Source organism: Tyto alba, unplaced genomic scaffold (assembly GCF_018691265.1).
Source record: "Tyto alba isolate M040663 unplaced genomic scaffold, T.alba_DEE_v4.0 Super-Scaffold_22, whole genome shotgun sequence".
NCBI lineage: Eukaryota > Metazoa > Chordata > Aves > Strigiformes > Tytonidae > Tyto > Tyto alba.
In genome coordinates, this window is record NW_024881296.1 from 28653415 (window position 1) to 28670451 (window position 17037).

The window sequence follows — 17037 nt, forward strand, 5'->3', positions numbered from 1 at the left end:
TTCAAAAGTAATTGCTTAGGAGAGGACACAACGTATTTTGCCTCCTCTTTTATCTCTTCATACAGCACAGGAAGGTAGGCACAAAGTGCCTAGTATGTGAGGAAGGGACAGCCCTTGTGTGGATGAGAACGTATTTTCCCCATTCCAGAAATGCAACCATAAGTTTTCACCAGATTTCATCACAGCTCCACCCTTGCCATACCTTCAAAAATGTCTGCTGGAGATGAGAACTGGAATTTTTCCTTACAAAGGATTATGTCACAAAGTTTAGCCCTTGGTTCACGAAACATATTGATATTTATTCTTGTTTACACAGTTTGTTTAAAACAGAATGCTGGTTGTAGATATTTCACTGAAATTTTGTACCATGCCAACTGTTTAGTGGGTGGATGTATATAGGGAGGCTGTTGTGGTTTGGGGCTTTTTTTTTTTTTTTTAAAAGTGCTATAGCTTTAGGAACCAGTGAATGTTTGTGTCTTGATATGTCATAATAAATCTATAGTGAGAGGATATTCCTATGAAAGCTGAAGAAGTCTGCCCTTGTGTCTGTCAAGAAGGTTTCCAGTTTAAGTGTAGTAAGATCTTTGGTTTCCTGAAAATTTGAAACTACTTAAGGAAATGTGTGCTTCCTTCCCATTACTTCCCAGGTTATTGGAGGAGTTGGTTCAAAAGGAGAGAGAATTTCAAGTCCTCTTACATCAGGCTATAGAAGAAAAAGATCAAGAGATCAGAAACCTACGGCTTAGGTCACAGCCAATAAGTAAGTGAGAAGGATTTTCAAGGAAAATTGTCATACTAGCTACAGATGAAGAGAGTGGCAGCTAAATTGTTCTTTTTATTGAGCCAGTCTCAGCAAAGATGCTTTATTATGCTGCTTTCTTGTAGGGTTTGCTTTGAATGTACATTGTGGAAACGAATTACTGAATTTTTTAATCACAGTACAAGAAATGGTATGATTTAAATATTTTTTTATTGTGGTCATATGGAAGAGTACAAGGCTCATATTCTACAGAATTCTAAAGATGATAATCTAGTATGTTTAGGTAGGTGTTCTTTGAATTACAGACTGTTCCAACTGTTACACTGAAAGTTCCAGAGGATGTAATTGGTGAGATGTAAACACAACTTAAAGCTTACTGAGGGAAGCTGAATTTGATATGTATCTGCTCTGAAGAAGATGGAAATGCTAATGTGGTTTGATGTTTCCATCTAATGTGCTTCACAGAAGTGTTGCTTTCTGAAAGCAGCTGATCCTCAGTCTAAGGCATTGCCTACGCACCAGTCATGAGTTATGCTGAACAGCTTAGTTAAATTGATGCAATAACGTTAATGTAGAAACAGTTGCAGTAAAATTGATGTGCCTTGTACTAGTAAAGTCATTTTCCGAAGAGGACAGAAAACGTACCTGTATCAATGTTCACCCTACTTTAACTGCACCCCTAACCAAGTAGAGTAATTGGTGTGTAACTTTCTATAAACTGTAATTGCCTGCTTTGGGAACTGACATGTATCTTTCCTTGTGGGTATACTGGTATTCTAAGCTTGAAGGGAAAGCTCATTGAAGAAAGTACTTCAGTAGTCAAAAATGACAAGAGGTTGCTTTGGCAACACAAAATCTTTTCTCAAAAATTCTCATTCTAGATATTCCTGGATTGTCTGTCTGTCATCGTCATTCCACTGGCGCAGGGACCGAAGACCCTGATCTCATAAACTGGCTGAGTGTTCAAGGAGCTGACCAGGCCACGATAAACAAGGTAGCAATGATTCTGTTTGTTCTCTGACACAGTTGCACTACTGTTTTGTGGCTCAAGGCAAGAAGATAGCAAACCTTTTTAATTACTTCAGCACATTTTGAGAGATAAATTTGTTTTCAGAGGATAGGAAAAAGCCATGAATATGAAGACCTTCATAAAAATATAGTATTGTTAATAATTCCTATATCTGATTAGGAATAAGGGAATAAAACGTTCTGGTAAAAAAAAAAAAAAAAAAAAAAAAAAGAAGTATTTCTTTGGTTCATCATTTCTCAGTTTCTTTACACATTGCAGCAGTTCCTGCTGATTATACCCTGGATACAGGGTAGATGTTTATCCTTAGCGACCTATGAAGTGAAATCTCCTGAAGTAGATCAGTCTGCTCTGCAGCAAATTATATAATTTTAGAGGTGTAGGCCATTTCACAATTTCAGCTGACTTAGGAAAAACCTGCATGTAGTTATCACTCCTACAGATCAGATCAAAGTTCCTTGAAAGTCAGTACATGAAATTTAGATGCCACTTCTGAAAAGGTAGGTCTTAACAGTTGTTTTTAATTTCCTCGTGGGTGAAATGTGGTATTAATTATGCTCTAATTTGTATTCATTGAAGTCTGACTCTGAGGTATCAGTGATAACAATAGAAATGCCAGTTGACAGAAGTTTTGAGTAGCTGTAAAAGCATTACAACTTTCAAGTTGAGCCTGGCATGCCTATATAGAGTATACAGTATAAAAATTAATTAGTTTCACTGTATTTCTAGAAACAATGTGGATTAATTTCTTACACATAACATATTTTGGCCCAATTTAAAGCTTCTTCTAAACTTAAACTTCTGTTTTTAAGGGTAAATGGTATATAAAGCTTAGAAAGTTAGATTATATTTCTAACAAAATGTTCATTTAAACTTCTCCTTGTAGTTCTTGGCTGAAGACTATACATTAATGGACGTTCTCTGCTATGTTACACGAGATGATCTGAAATGTTTGAGACTGAGGTAATGCTTTGCAATTAAATGAACTGTGCTGAGCAGGAGTTGTGTTATCTTACAAAAGAAAATAACTGATACTAAGTCTCTCTTTATTCGGTTGTGCAGTGTTATTTTAAAATATGTAACACTTCCCAGTATGCCTTTGTATACTGATGCATTCCTGGTAAACAGCTGATACTGTTTACATTTAAAAATAAGCATTTCTATTAAAGGAAAGCAAAGGAAAAATTTTACAGCAAAACTTTTACTTTATATGGAGACACTGGATATCTCACTAGAGCCTTGCTTTTAATTAAAAAAGGTAGAGATAGCAAAACTTTCTGTAGTTTATCATCATCATCAAACTTCAGAAATACTCCTCATGGACTGCAACTAACACTAGATTTCACCTAATCGTGCCGGGTGTGTGGGTCACTGCAGAACCCAGTTTAAGTAGAAACAATAGAAGTTACCAAACACTCTGTGTGTGCCTGGTCAGTTTAAAGTTAAATAAATAAAATGGCAGGTGTTAAGGTTTTTTCATAATTATGACTTGATTAATGTTGGAAGCCTGCTGTGGGTTATACAGGTCCTTTGGACCAGAAGTCTGAACTCCAAAAAAGCAGACATCTGAAAAGTGGAAAGATTGCCTTGTACTGTAATCAGAAAAGGACTCTGTTCTATATTTGAGTATTGCATGTTGAATTTCACCTTTGATCAGCCTTCCCACTGAATTTCACCAGTCAAAACCAGAGCGAGAAAATCATAAGGCACCTAAATTGGAATGCTTTCAGGCTAGAGAGTATCTCTGTACCTGAGTATCTCTATGATTTTATTTTACAGAGGAGGAATGCTATGCACACTTTGGAAGGCCATCACTGACTTTCGAGAGAAACACGCCTGATACTTAAATTTTTCTTCACTTCTCTGCAGAGAGGAAAAGATTTCCTTTCAGCACAGAGCAGGTGTGCTGTCAGAAGGACTGTTGCACTTTAATCCAGTATTTGTTTACCAATGTTAAAAACACTGCAGCTTCCTGACTGCTTTTACTCCTATAATCCATAAGGAATCTATAAACAACCTGCAACATTATTTTACATTAAATGTTTTTACATGCAAGTTTTTCAAATATTAGGAAAAAAAAAAAAAAAAACAACAAAACCACCAAAAAACATTATACACTCATGAATATTGTAGTTAAAGTAACCAGATGTTAATTTCATGAAAAACTGATGTATGATTTCATGTGACTGTACATCACTGGAACAAAACCAAAATGTGACAACAACTTCTCAAGTTTCTTTTTCTTTGTAATATATCTCAATAATCTGTAGTAGAACTTTATAATTTCAATCATAATTAGATATTTTTCTTTTAGTGTGCAAGACCTAAAGGTAGTTGTTTTTAACTACTGCCCTACATAGTTTAATATTGTTTATTTTTGGTAATTTAAGTTCTATGGTGCATTTGTTTTAGAGTTGTTTATGTACTACTGAACTGTACCAGTTGCATACACCTGAACCACAGTAATGTTAGCTTGTTCTAAAGCTATCTCTGACATACATAGTTGAAAATAAAAAGAACCTAAGACTTAACTTTTTTCCTATATTTTTGGACTTTTAAAATAATAAAGGTGTAGAACTGGAAAATATTGGAAAAAAAAAGAGGAAAAAAATCATACTGAGTATCAAAGGAATGTTTCTGACACCTGTTGAAGTTACTGTGATTTAAGTTTGGTAATCATAGCACTGAATATTTTCTCAGTTTTTCTGCTCAGTCTAATTACCATACTGACAATCCAGGGCCAAACAAAATTCTCTGGGTGCCCTATTTGCCTTGGGAAATTAAGATCCTGCCTCCATGCACTGAATAGTCATTGTGGCCTGTTGTTTCTTCTGGTTTTGCTTATGCAATGTCTTTTCTCACATATAATGAATAAGAATGGTAGATAGTCCCTGTCTATCCATTCTCATTGTCACTCCAGCATTCTACCAGTGGGTATCATCAGATTCTTATGGGGCAGCCGCAAAAAGCTCCATTTTGAGTAAGACTTGCCCAGACAAGAAGATGCTTCTTTCTTCATAAGCCTCAGTAATCAGTGAACTGCTTATGCCCTGAATTTTTCAAGTCTAGCAACTATTTTCAAAGAAAACTAAATATTTTATTTCTAAACATAAAAATGTTGTCCTAACATGTATGTAGTAATTTTTGCTAAAACCCAACAATTATGTATTAAAAAAAAAAAAAAAAATCTAAGCAGAGTAGATTAAATAACTTTAGTCAATTTTTTTTACTTTGAAGATGGTTCCACTGATGTTTGGGCACAGATAGTTTCAACTCATTTCAAAAACATAACTACGTTTCAGGAGAAACATAGCTCCTGTTTAACAATTTATACTATGACCGCAGAAAACAGTCTAATTTCAAGATAGCTTGAAACACTGGAAAGACCAGCGGCAGAGGTTGACTTGTAAAACCCAAAGCAACTAAAAAACTTTTCCTGTGGAAAAGTGACCCTAGGACAATGAACTTCCCTAATTTGATTTTTGTGTGAAACATGATCCTGTGCCAGTCCATGACTACAGTTTGAAAACGTCTGATTTCATGCAGCACGAATAGACCAGAAGGTAATTGCATTGCTTTACTTGTGTGTTGATAATTTGAAAGCGTGCAGCCTGTTCGCTATGACTCAGGGTGCTCAGCAATGCCAGCTATGTGTAAAAGAAGGGAGTGTGATCGAGGAATTCATTTAATGTCTCTATGAGATCTAGCCTGGCAGCAGTTAGGAATTAATTCCTATAGTTCACTGCTGGCCTTGCTAGGCCCAAGGTGCCTTCTGCAGAGCTCATCAGCAATCAGTTCTGTGCTCTCCACTGTAGGAGAGCATGCCTAGGCTAGGCCGTGTACACTTTTGCTACTTGAGAGATCATGAATGGGTCTGAACGTGGTTCCCTAAACAGCACAGTTTATCCATGTACTAGATCTGTGCACAAAAGTTTACGGAATACCCCCACTTCAGGCTACTTCATATTGATTGTGCCAGACGCTTTTTATATCCTCAGAACATGAAGAAACGTTTTGGGACAGAGTCAATCAGACAGGTCAGCCTGGAACTCCTCATCCTGGCTCCCTGAGTATGCTAGCGAATGCCTACATGGACTGCAAGTGAGGGATTTGAGATTATGTTGTAAGGACACGTTATGTTTTAGTGCAGGATTTTGCCAATGGCAACCTTTTCACCATAGGGCATACCACATGTCCTTGTATCACACGCTGCTGCCCACAAACCACAGGGCCCGGTTATGACCCAAGCCTCAGCTCCTCCTGTTTTAGAGCACAATTGGCTTCTGGTGCACCAAAACATTCATCCTCCGTTCCCCTAAAAGACCTCAAGCCCTGACTTTAGCTGTTTGTGAAAAGGAGGATGTGTTGCACGCTGGTGGACATTTGCTTTGTCCAGCACGCCAGACCGAGGGCACTGCACCCCTCCATCCGCGTGCCTGCATCCGTGCCACAGCTGCGCATCATGAGTTTTACGGTTCATTCACCCTTCTTCGACCGTCGTTCTGATGACTGGTACTACCTGCAAGCAGACGCACAATTAAATGGTGTTTTAATCCAGACCTAGAACACTTTTAAGAGGAAACGCTCTTACAACCTTAGGGCAAGTTCAGGTGAACTCGTGGGAAAGGTAACAAGACCATGACCTTTACAGAAAGGACTGATACGCTGACAACTCTTCACAGAGCTGTTTTTCAGAAGCCAGGCATTGAGGGCAGCTTAGGGTATGTACCTGGCTGGTTCAAGGCGTGTGCTGTAAGGATGAGATTACAGCAGTACAGTTCTTTCCCAAGCAATGCGGCCCACCGCCCGGGGTTGTGTTGCTGGCCACTGCTCCTCCCACCTGCTGTCGAGTCACGGGCGGCGGGGAATTGGTAATCATCGCAAAAACTGTTGTTTCTCTCTGCACCGGTACCTAATGAGCTGTGCCGAGGCGGCGGGAGCCCTTCTGAGAGGGGTTAAAAAAAAAAAACAAACAACCAACCAAACAAAAAACACCTGAGGAAACGCCGGTATATCAACTAGACCGGGGCTGCCGAGAGCGCCGGGTGTGCGGGCGGGCTGGTGGCCGCCCGCCCGCCCCCGCCCTGCCGCCCCACAGCCGCCGCTGAGGGCAGCGGGGTCCCGTCCCCGCCAGCAGCGGCCGTTCCCCGCCCTCACCTGCTCCCGGGCAGATCCCGCCGGCGGGGGAGGGGGGACGTGGCGTTCTCACCTGCCCGGGGCCGCGGCTCGGCGGGGCGGAGCAGCCGCGCTCGGCGAGGAGGAGACATGGCGGAGGCCGCGGGCAGGAGCGGCGGGTGCCGGCGCCCCGCAGGTGAGGCGCGGCCGGCGGCCGGGGTGGGGGAGAGCGGCGGGGGTCGGGCCGGGCCGGGCCGGGCCGGCGGCTGCGGGCGGCCGTGAGGGGAGGGAGAGCGGCGGGGTTCCGGCGGCGGCCTCCTCTCGCAACAGGTGCGGGGGCCGCCCCGCGGCTGCCCGTGCCCCGGGGTGTGAGGGGGGTTTTCCTCCCTTTCCCCTGTGCCACCCGGAGCCCGCTGAAGGGGCGGCCCGGCGGGCAGAGCCGTGCCGTGCCGTGCCGGTGCGTCCAGCCCCTGCCCCGCCGTAACGGCGAGACCCCGGTACGGCGGAGGGGCGCCGGTGGGTGCGCGCCGTCGTGCCCGGGCCGCTGGTGGTGGTTCTGAAACTCTTCGCTTCTCCGGCTCGGTGTGCCCCGGGGCGCGTTCACCGCCACCGGGCTGCTGCGGGGCGCCGAGCGGCCCGGCCCTGCCGGCGGGGAGGGGGGCGGCCGCCGGTGCGGGGCTCGGGGTCCGCGGGGCGGGGGGTTTCGAACGGGACTGGCGGTATCGGCGCGGTGCTGCAGTTAGGGTGAACCCCCGCCGCGCCCGGCTGAGGGGGGAGCGGGGGGGTATCTCGGTGGGGTTAAGGTACCTGGTAGCTGCGCCCCGGCGGCGGCGGGCGCCGCTCCGCGCCAGGCCCGCGGCCTGAGCCCCGCCGGCGGGGGGGCGGGCGGGCTGCCGCAGCCCGGGGCCTCCGCTGCGCCCCAGCAGCGAGCGGGCCGCCGGCTCCTGCCAGCCCGTGCTTCCTGGAGGGCCAGCAGGGAGGTGTCTTTACATCCCCTCTCAGGAGGGATGCCCGCCGCAAGAGCGTTATAGAAGGCTTTTATTTTGTCCTAAGGGCGAGGAGGGTGCAGGGAGGAGATTTTGGCTTACGCAGGCGGATCGGCTGCTGTATCACTGTTGCAGGCGCAGATGCTGTTTGCTTTCGCCGGCAGTGAAGGGGGTTGCTTTTCTGGCACGTTCACTGGGACTGCTGCTTGCTGGACTGGGGTGTCTGACTGCAACATTCAGTCTTCTCCTTTTTTCGCCTGTGTTGTTTTTGTTTTCTTCCACAGTACGATTCCACTCACCCTTTGCCAGTCCTTTACTTCTCTAACATACGTCCAAGTTTATCTCCGAATCACAGAGTGAGATTTTTCATCAAAACAACATATGAATAGGCCATATGGCTGTTGGTTAATTAACTGTGTTTCCACAGTATAATATTTTTAATACATATTTTTATATAATGTGGGCATGCAGTCACAAGCAACAACTGTGGACCCATCCAAATGCTGTCTTTAATGAAGTTAGAAGTGTAGTGCTTTTGCTCAGAAATCCTTTTTACAAACCACTTGTAGGCATTGCTCTAAAGGTCAGCTTCAGAAAGGACAGGCATCTGTTATCCTGTGTGTTTCAGAGTTTGCAGTCACATTAACTTCACTTTCCACAGGCTGTCAGTGTATTTTTAAAGCCACATTTAACAAACTCTTTTCAAGTTCTCTACCTTACATTGCTGATGTGGTCATTTTATTTTACACTGTATTATCAGTCTTTTTTTTTTTAGTTGTTTACCAAAACTGGAGATGAGCTGCCAGGTGATAAATATTTTACATATGTATAGTTTTAACAGGATTTACATGTCTAGATTTATTCTGAGTTTGCTTTGTAGTTTCATTTTATGTTACTGTGTTGACCTTTTACTCATTAGGACGTATTTGTAGACAGGGGGTGGATCTGCTTGCACGAGTTGTTGAGTATTTTGCGTTTAAATTGTTTTGTGCTGTCAAAGTTCATTCAAAACTTCCTCGCGTGTGAAATGTCAGAGTTAAACTTCTTCTATGAAGCTGTTTGTCGAGGTTCTTTCAGGTCTCCGATTTACCCCAGGGGCTACTTTCCAGGCGTCCACAAACAGGAACACCCTTGTAGCACGTCGGGGAGCTGCTCGGTGGGAGAGCGAGCAGGTGCGTGTGCCCAGGGAGGGCCGTGCCGGTGGCTTCGGCTGCGCTCTGCTCCGCGAGTGGAACGCCCCGTGCCTGGAGCCGGCTCCTCAGGAAGGTCAACCTCCCGTCCTGGTTTGGTGAAATTATGTACTGGTTGACTTACTGCTCCTGTTTAAAAAAAAAAAAAAAAAAAAAAAAATCCAAAACAAAACAGCTGAATAGCTCTGTGTGGTTTTGGTTGGGTTGTTTTTTCTTTCCTGTGGCTAGATACACAGACTTTCAGAGCTGATCCCAGGGAAAGCTTTAACAGCACCAGGAGGACTTGGCGGAGATGTTACAAGTGTATCATTGTTGGGCAGATGGTCTGCTGTACTTAACTAGCTTTCTTCAGGTGAATGGCTTAATTATCAGGGTGAGGGTTTTGTTTTTTTTTTTTTTACTTTGCCATTCATAAATGCGTAGATGGAAAAATGAGTACAGTGCTAAGGGGGTACGCTAACTTATAGGAGTTAGAATTTTTTAATCGTAGCAACTTGAGCGTCTTACAGTGCTGACAAGCTTTTCAGTGACTCCTGAGATGAGAGGGGCCCTCTTGTGGGGAATACCAAACAGAGGAACTTCCAAGGCACCGCGCTTTATGGCTGCCCACCCATAAACACAGGCGTGTGAGACTTCCCCGTGCGCGCTCTGGGCCTCTGTGGCCAGCTCTGTGCACAGGTAACAATTTGCTTAGGTGCTGGGAGACCAGAGAGCAATGTACTTGGTTTGTTGCAAAAAAACCTTTGGTGTCATGATTTTGCATACTCTTCTAGTTAGTGTTCACTTCTGAGTTTAATATTATTCTGTTCTTTTTGCAGCAAAGCAAGTCTGCACTTTAAATTATGTTGGTGCCAGGTAGCTTGTTAAAGTCAAACACTGCAGTGTGCTCTCTGTAACAGCTGGTGAGACTTTTAATTTATTGCTTGGTTGTCCTGGTATTCTCTCTGTCTGAGAATAAATCAAGTTTTATCTTATTGTGTTATCAGTTTTTTTAACAATTAGATACATTACAGGGGAAAACACAAAGGTACAGGAGAGATGCAGTAGGTGGGAACTCAAAAAATTATCTGGTTCTCCACAGCTCCCTCCCAGCAACGAGAAAGTATTTTGCTGGAGTGGATTTATGTGGTATTTTCACACATGAGTTTTATATCTGCCTGGCACAGATAGTTCCCAATCCCTCCCTGGGGAACTGCTGGTGATCCTGTGTCAGTGTGGGTGCGAGGAGCTGCTGGAGTGAGGCCGGGTGGGGCTTGTGCTTTGGCAATTGGTCTTTGCTCTGACTTGGACCTTAAACCTTGATTATCGGAGAGCAAGGCATCATGGAGTAATGGCAATTTGAAGCAAAATATAACGTTGTTGTGATAGTATATGCTTACAAATGTTGAAAGTGTGTATGTTGTTAGGGTACTCTAATTTCCATCCATAATTATTTAAACGTTAGCCCTATTGTGAATATTTCCTATCTTTTAATATATAATGTTGATGATCTGTAATTCGTCTATTGACACCCCCTCTGATTAAAACCTAGTCAAGCTTTGAAATTCTGTATCAGATCTCATAGTTATTTAATTGGTACTACATTAATATTTTCTCAAGTCAGTACTGTAGCTTTCTGATTTATCAGTAGCTTGTAGAGTGAAAATGATACAACTAAATTAAGTGTGGATGAAAGGGTTAAATTCCTTATAGAAGCCATCTCTCAGCTTTAGAAAGCTGTTAAAATACTGTCTCTTGGTCTCTTTCATAGGTCAAGTAATGTTTGTGCAAGGACTACACACTGTGGAAGAGTTTGAAAGAGCCTTTTTATATGTATATGGTGTAATTGGTGTCAGGCTGTCTTTCCCCACCCACCTACTCCCAGCACTTTTTTAAAAAAAGGGGGAGGGGGGGAAATGGAAAAACAAACAAACAAAAAACAAACAAACCACCACAAACACAAAACCATGCCCCCCACTCCTCAAAAAAAAAAAAAACCGCAAACCCACAAAAAAATACAAGCAAGCAAACGAAAAGAACAAAACTAAACACTGCCACAAAAAACCTCTGGAATTCATGAAGAATTAGGCCTGTTAAAGGGTGCTGGAGCAGTTGGCTTAAATGCTACTTACAGGAAGAGAGCTTCTACTCATCTAGCTATGGTCTGCATTGTCATTTTACTTGGGTTTAATTTTGAAAATAGATACTCTTTTGTATGTGCTATTTCAAACTGTAAAAATTGTAAATTTACAGTAATCTGAGATAGCTACCATTTTATTTGTATGATGGCTGGTTTATTATTATCACAAATAAACAAGTTAGTAATTTTCAGCTGTAAAGTATTTGTGGTATTAAAGGTAATTAAAAATCAGTGCAATAATTGCCTCAATTATGTAAATACTGTATAATCTTGCAACAACATACTTTTCCACTTGAAAAAATGTGCCTAAGTCTAGACCCACTATACAAGACACAGCGTGCTGCTATTGTTGTTGTAGTAACTCTCTTTGCACACCTACCTTTCCTCCAGGAAGGACATCCCCTGTGTGTGACTTCTGTTAAACAGATACTGTGGCAGAACAGGCTACATGCATATTTTTCTTGTTAAACATGTAAGACTATGAGAAGATGGTGCATATTTAAAACTGGTTCAGATTTAATTCTGCAGTGGTTTCTGAGTATTGATTCTGGAGTAATGCCATATTTGCTTTCATTCAAATCAATATTTGCTTTCATTAAAATAAGTAGGAGGTATGCTTATACCCTTTGTGGCTTTGGAGAAAAAAAATCTTGAAAATGCGTATCCTAGGAGATCTGTCAGAGTTCCAGGAAAATGGCCCTAAGTTGTCTGTTATGATGACATACAGGGGGATAGGCTGCTTCGCTGTTCACATGGATTGAGTTAGCAATCCTGACTCCTGTTGACTTTGAGATTCTTCAGAGATGTAACTGATGGCATGATTTATGCTCCAGAGTGATAGTCACTGTGAGATTAGATTATGGAAGGGAGAAATAAAGTATTGATGTCTCCAAATATTTCTCTTGCTTGTGTCTGATACTCTAATGTGTTCTCCCTTAATGGAATCCAAAAATCCAGACTTCTTGGTCACCTTCTAAGAAACGTGATTGGAAGTAAGATGTCAAGAGAGCACTGGTAACTAACACAGCACAAAGTAGGTCACGGGATTCCATCCATTGGATGCTGTCAGTAATACAACAATGGAGAAAATTTTAATTTGTTCTTGGCATAATGCCTTTTCTTTCAAGTATGTTCACGTTTCTATGAAAAAGCTTAGTGCCTTTACTTTGAAGTATGTTCGCGTTTCTATCAAAAGTCTTAGTATGTACATAACTGCTCTTAGTTTTGAGTGCTTTACAAGTGCTTGGTTCTCTTGACATGTATACAAAGCTAGGTATTTTAAAAATAAGCTCATTTTACAGACAGAAGCAGTGGCAATGCTGCCCAGGCTCTTAGTAGGGTAATTAGCATTGATGACTTCTGTCTTCTACTGAATTCCTGTTTCCTCCTGCCCTGTGAAGTCCCCGTTCCTTGCTCCCTTTTCTTATTTAACTGAGCATTGGCTGAAGTTACATGGTACGTTCTACTCTAGGGCCCGATCCAAAATCATTCTGTTATATATAAATAAAGTGTTGGCTAAGCATGATCTAATATGTTTTTATTCATCATGGTACTCATTGTGCAATTTCTAGAATTAGTCCTATTATACAAATCCATTTAATTAAAAAATGTAACAAGACTTGTTAACATACAGCTTGTATTTGATTGTTTTATTGGTGTGTATGTGTTCAAAGCATTTGTGGATGATGAGACTCCTGCCTCCATATTCATGTGTCTTTTGCTCTGATGAGCGAGTTTGAGTCAACAGGGCAGGGCTCCCAGCCTTCTCCTTGATTTTCCTACGCATGGGAATGCACATGGGTTCGGTTTTAATTGACAGAAGGGAAAATAGTTAACGCTTTAGTTAATGCTTACCTTCTGTCTAGTCCCTTCTGAGGAGCTCTTAAGGTCCCTTGGTCCAGTCTGTGGCACTGTGCATGTCAGGGACAGCTGAAACTGGGAAGAGGTTCCCCTCCAAGAGAAGCCTTCCGCACGGAGGCGCGTTTTGTGGCGGAGCTGCCTCCTGCTCCGGGGTCTTGTAGGCAGCCCGGCTGCTGGCACAGCTGCCTGCCTGTGGTTCACCAGAGCTGCCGTGGGCAGGGACGAGGTGGGGACTAGAGAAGCAGGTCTCCCACATCGCGTGAGTGGATTGCCATGGCTGCAGTTCTGCAGCTGAAGAATACGTCGTCTTACCGTTTGGATCGAAGTAGTATCTAGAATGTGTGCAGTCTTTGCAGCACATGTGGTGAGACCCATAAACAGATGGGTAAGGTAAAGGAGCCAAAGCAGTCAGGGTAGTTGATAGGAAAACAAAGACCTGGTTTCTGCTTCTCATGTCCAGATCTAACTTACTTAAAATTCATCGTCTCTTAGGCAGATATGGATAATAACTCTGTGTTTAATTTATTGGAAAGGGAGATATGAAACCAGAATAAAGATGTTTGTTCAAACTCCAGGAGATAAAGTGAAAAGAGCTGAACCTAATAATCCACTGCTGCTGCCCTGTTTCCCCAGCACATCTTGAAGTGGATGTTTGCTTAGAAAGTCTGAATGGTTTCGCTCGTTCTTAAGTTGAAGCACCTAATTCAGTGGATGAATGAAGAAAAAGTTAATGAAACTACCATGGTTTTTAAGGCCTTGACTTTTTGAAGTGAGTCAACTTATTGCTTATTTAAAGCTATTCAGAATGCATCTATGCTCTTGACAGCAGGATTCTCATTAGTCAAAAGATGAAGGTTTCCCTTCTTATTCTCTAGCATTTGTATTCAGTATTACTGATTAACGCAAGAGTCCTTTTTTCCTTCCAAGCAGGTAGAAAGAAGAAATCAATGATTATATCAGATGTTTATACATTAAATAGTGAAGGTGTTTTTTTAAAAAAATAATGTACTGTTGTAAAAATAATCTGCCAGTCCTTTATTAACTTTTATATACAAGTGAGGCCTTAGAGATATCTTTGAAGTGAAGACTTAGAAACTTCTGTAAAGACAAGGGTTTTTTCTCTCCTTTTTTGATAATAAGAGGTAGAAGGGAGAGTGAATACAAGAGCAGCAGTGGAAAAAAACTAGGTGTGCATAATGTTTGAGATAGCGGTTGGCTTAACAGAAGCAAGTATTTTTTCTGGTGTAGTGGCTATTTTTGCTATTTCCAACTCAACTTTGTGTGTGTGTGTTAAACTGGGAAGGGTAGATAAATCCTGTCTGTCTTTTTAAGGCTATTTTGCTCTGTCCTAGATTTAGATGGCTGGCATTGAAAAGGTTTTCAGTCCTTTGATGCTGAGTAAATAGCTGTTTTCTCACATGAGGGGTAGAGAAGGCTCCATTTTCTGTTCTTTTGACCTGATTTAAAACCTAATGAAGTAGAAAGTAAATGCAAAGAGATGAGTCTCCTGAAGGAAATTAGGGAGATACTGAGTTTGGAGTTTAGTTAGTGCCTATATATTCTAATGTTGTCCTGAGAGGAGTAGGTGGTTGGTCTTGATGATCCTTATGGGTCCCTTCCAACTTGAGATATTATATTATTCTATGATCTAGTATTGTCTGTATTACCTATTTTTAAATTACTTCTTAAAAAAAGCTTTTGACATAGATGATTACTGTTGAAAATGTCCATACAAAATATGATTATGTGTTTTGATGGGTAGGTACATTGAAATCTTTTGGTGTACTGTTTTTGCAGAACAGGATGGGAGCTTTTAACACTACCTTGATTTTCCTGATCTTTCTTCCCAAGAAAGAAACACTTAGAACCCAGTTCTCAGTGGAACCTGTTTCACATTGGGAAAACATGTCTATAAATGCAAAATGCCATATCCTTTCTTGATGCTACTATATAGGATAGATACCTACTTTGTCCTGAACTTCTCAGTACTAAGAAAATCAGAAATAACAATGAAATAGTGGCAATCTGGAAAGGAGCGTATGTTAAAATAATATATTGACTTGATCTAATTCTTGATATAAAATGCACTTAAGTTGAGGGGAAGCTTTCCTTTTATGTTAAAAGGCCTTGAATCATCATCCGAGAGCACAAGTAGAACAGTGTTTATTTTGCATTACAAATACTGTGACCTAGACCTGTCTCAAGTTTGTGGGTTGTTTTGGTTGGGTGGGTGGGTTTTTTTGGTGCCTTTCAAGAAAATGATCTTCAGCTGTTAGCAGTTTTGGATAAAACTGAAGAACAGGATAAGAAAAGGTTTGTGGATAATGCTCTGAAAGTACTAAAGCTTATGTGTGACTTCTGTTCAGCTTGTGGCTTTCACAGCCCAAACTTTTTTTCTCTTTATTGTTTTAGTAGTTGAATAGTTGCTGAGGAGCTCTTAGAACAGTAAGGTTATGCAAAGTATTTTAAAAGAGAAGTGTTTTATAAGAATCAATGAATTCTTTCAGAAGAAGAATAATTTCAGAAGAATTCTTCTGAAGGTTTTAGTCCATTTTATAACTGGAATAGCTGAGACTAGAGGTTATAACTTACCTTAGGCTTCAGAGAGCTCAAGTGTCAGAAAGAACAGCGGTGAGCAGGCTGCCTGGGCTTCTGAAACTGGCTTGATGTATCTGTGCCTGGAGGGTTGTTGTTTTTTTTTTTTTTTTTTTGTGTGTGTGGTTTTGTTTGTGGTTTTTTTTTTTTGTTTGTTTTTTTGTTTTTTTCTTTTTGTTTTTTTTTTTTTAATCCCTCTGGCTGGCATCGGGGAAGAAGGGGAGTTTGAAGGCTGGAGATTAACTAGTGGTCTATTCGGTGAATGGTCATGGTCATATCTGGGTTTTGCAATAATGGCAGATAGTAGATTTTTGTGTGTGTTAAGATTGAGACCTTCTTAGATCTGGAAGTGTTGAGGGGTTGAGGTATTCTTTGTTTTTTTGGTGTTGGGTTTTTTTGGGGGGGGAAGAGGGGGGCACCACAGATGGGGAGGTTTCCCTATCAAACCCTGACTTCTTGGTGGTTTGCTTTTTGGGTCTGGTGTTCTTTTAAAACAGTATTTTAACTGCTCTTTTGCTAAGAAAATAACAGAAAGACATGAAAGTCCTATAAAATGTAGCTTGATGAACATAAAACAGGTGTCTCATGGAGTGGGAAGAAAAATCTGTATGTTGTGATTCAGCAATGTCTTATGAGTGCTTATGTTTGCAGGGCTTTTCAGAGGCAGTTTGCCTATAAATTTCTTTTGCCCCTTCTGCAATAGGGTATGATCCTGCCATCAGCTGGCTTCTCTGTAAGGTAACCTCACATGCCCAATGATACAAGATGGTTTCCAGTTAGTGTTACATCAAGTGTTTTTTTTCTTGAAAACATACACAGTCCTAGTTATCACAGGCTGCCAACTCCTGTGAAAGATACAAATTGTCTTGTCTTCACAAGGTTTTTCCTTTCTGTTAGTTAGTCAACTTCTGTTGAATACTGCCTTTTGTCTTCCCTCCCACCTATGAAAGAGCAAAAAGGTTCAGTTCATTAAGTTCAGACAGGCAGAGTAGAACATGAACTTGTCATGTGCAACTCATTATACTCTAAATCACAGTAATGAGCTTCATGTAGTGTTTGGACAGTTTACAGGGACTGAAACAATCCTGTGAATGAAAGAAGATAGCAAATCTGGAGCTCAGCCACTGAAAATTATCAGATTACCCATAGTAGACGGCATGTAGGTATCGTGGTGACTGGCTTCAACTTGCTTTTCATTTCATAGGTAGAGATACCAAGTCTTAATACCTGATGTTAAAGCAGAAACATCAATTATCACGTTGTTATAAATATTTACATTTCCCAGATCACAATATAATTATCCTAATAGTCTTTGTTCTAACTGCTGTTTAAGACTGTTGCATATCAGATAATGTATTGTGCAGGTAATTATACTGAATCTAGTG

General features: G+C 41.5%; 2 protein-coding genes across 8 annotated transcripts in view; both read left to right on the forward strand.

The window, feature by feature from the left end:
- The window catches only part of MAP3K5 (mitogen-activated protein kinase kinase kinase 5), a 106209-nt gene extending 101891 nt beyond the window's left edge, over nt 1–4318 (forward strand). The window contains exons 27-30 of the mRNA XM_032983114.2: nt 648–760; nt 1642–1754; nt 2674–2750; nt 3567–4318. Of these exons, the coding sequence (XP_032839005.2) occupies nt 648–760; nt 1642–1754; nt 2674–2750; nt 3567–3627 (364 nt within the window). The 3' untranslated portion in view covers nt 3628–4318. The remainder of the gene's footprint in view (nt 1–647; nt 761–1641; nt 1755–2673; nt 2751–3566) is intronic.
- Nucleotides 4319–6942: 2624 nt separating this feature from the next.
- Nucleotides 6943–17037, forward strand: part of MAP7 (microtubule associated protein 7) — a 116718-nt gene continuing 106623 nt past the window's right edge. For all 7 annotated transcript variants that reach the window (XM_032983117.2, XM_032983120.2, XM_032983118.2 and 4 more), the window contains exon 1: nt 6943–7098. In XM_032983117.2, coding sequence (XP_032839008.2) covers nt 7053–7098 — 46 coding nt within the window. In that variant the 5' untranslated portion in view covers nt 6943–7052. The remainder of the gene's footprint in view (nt 7099–17037) is intronic.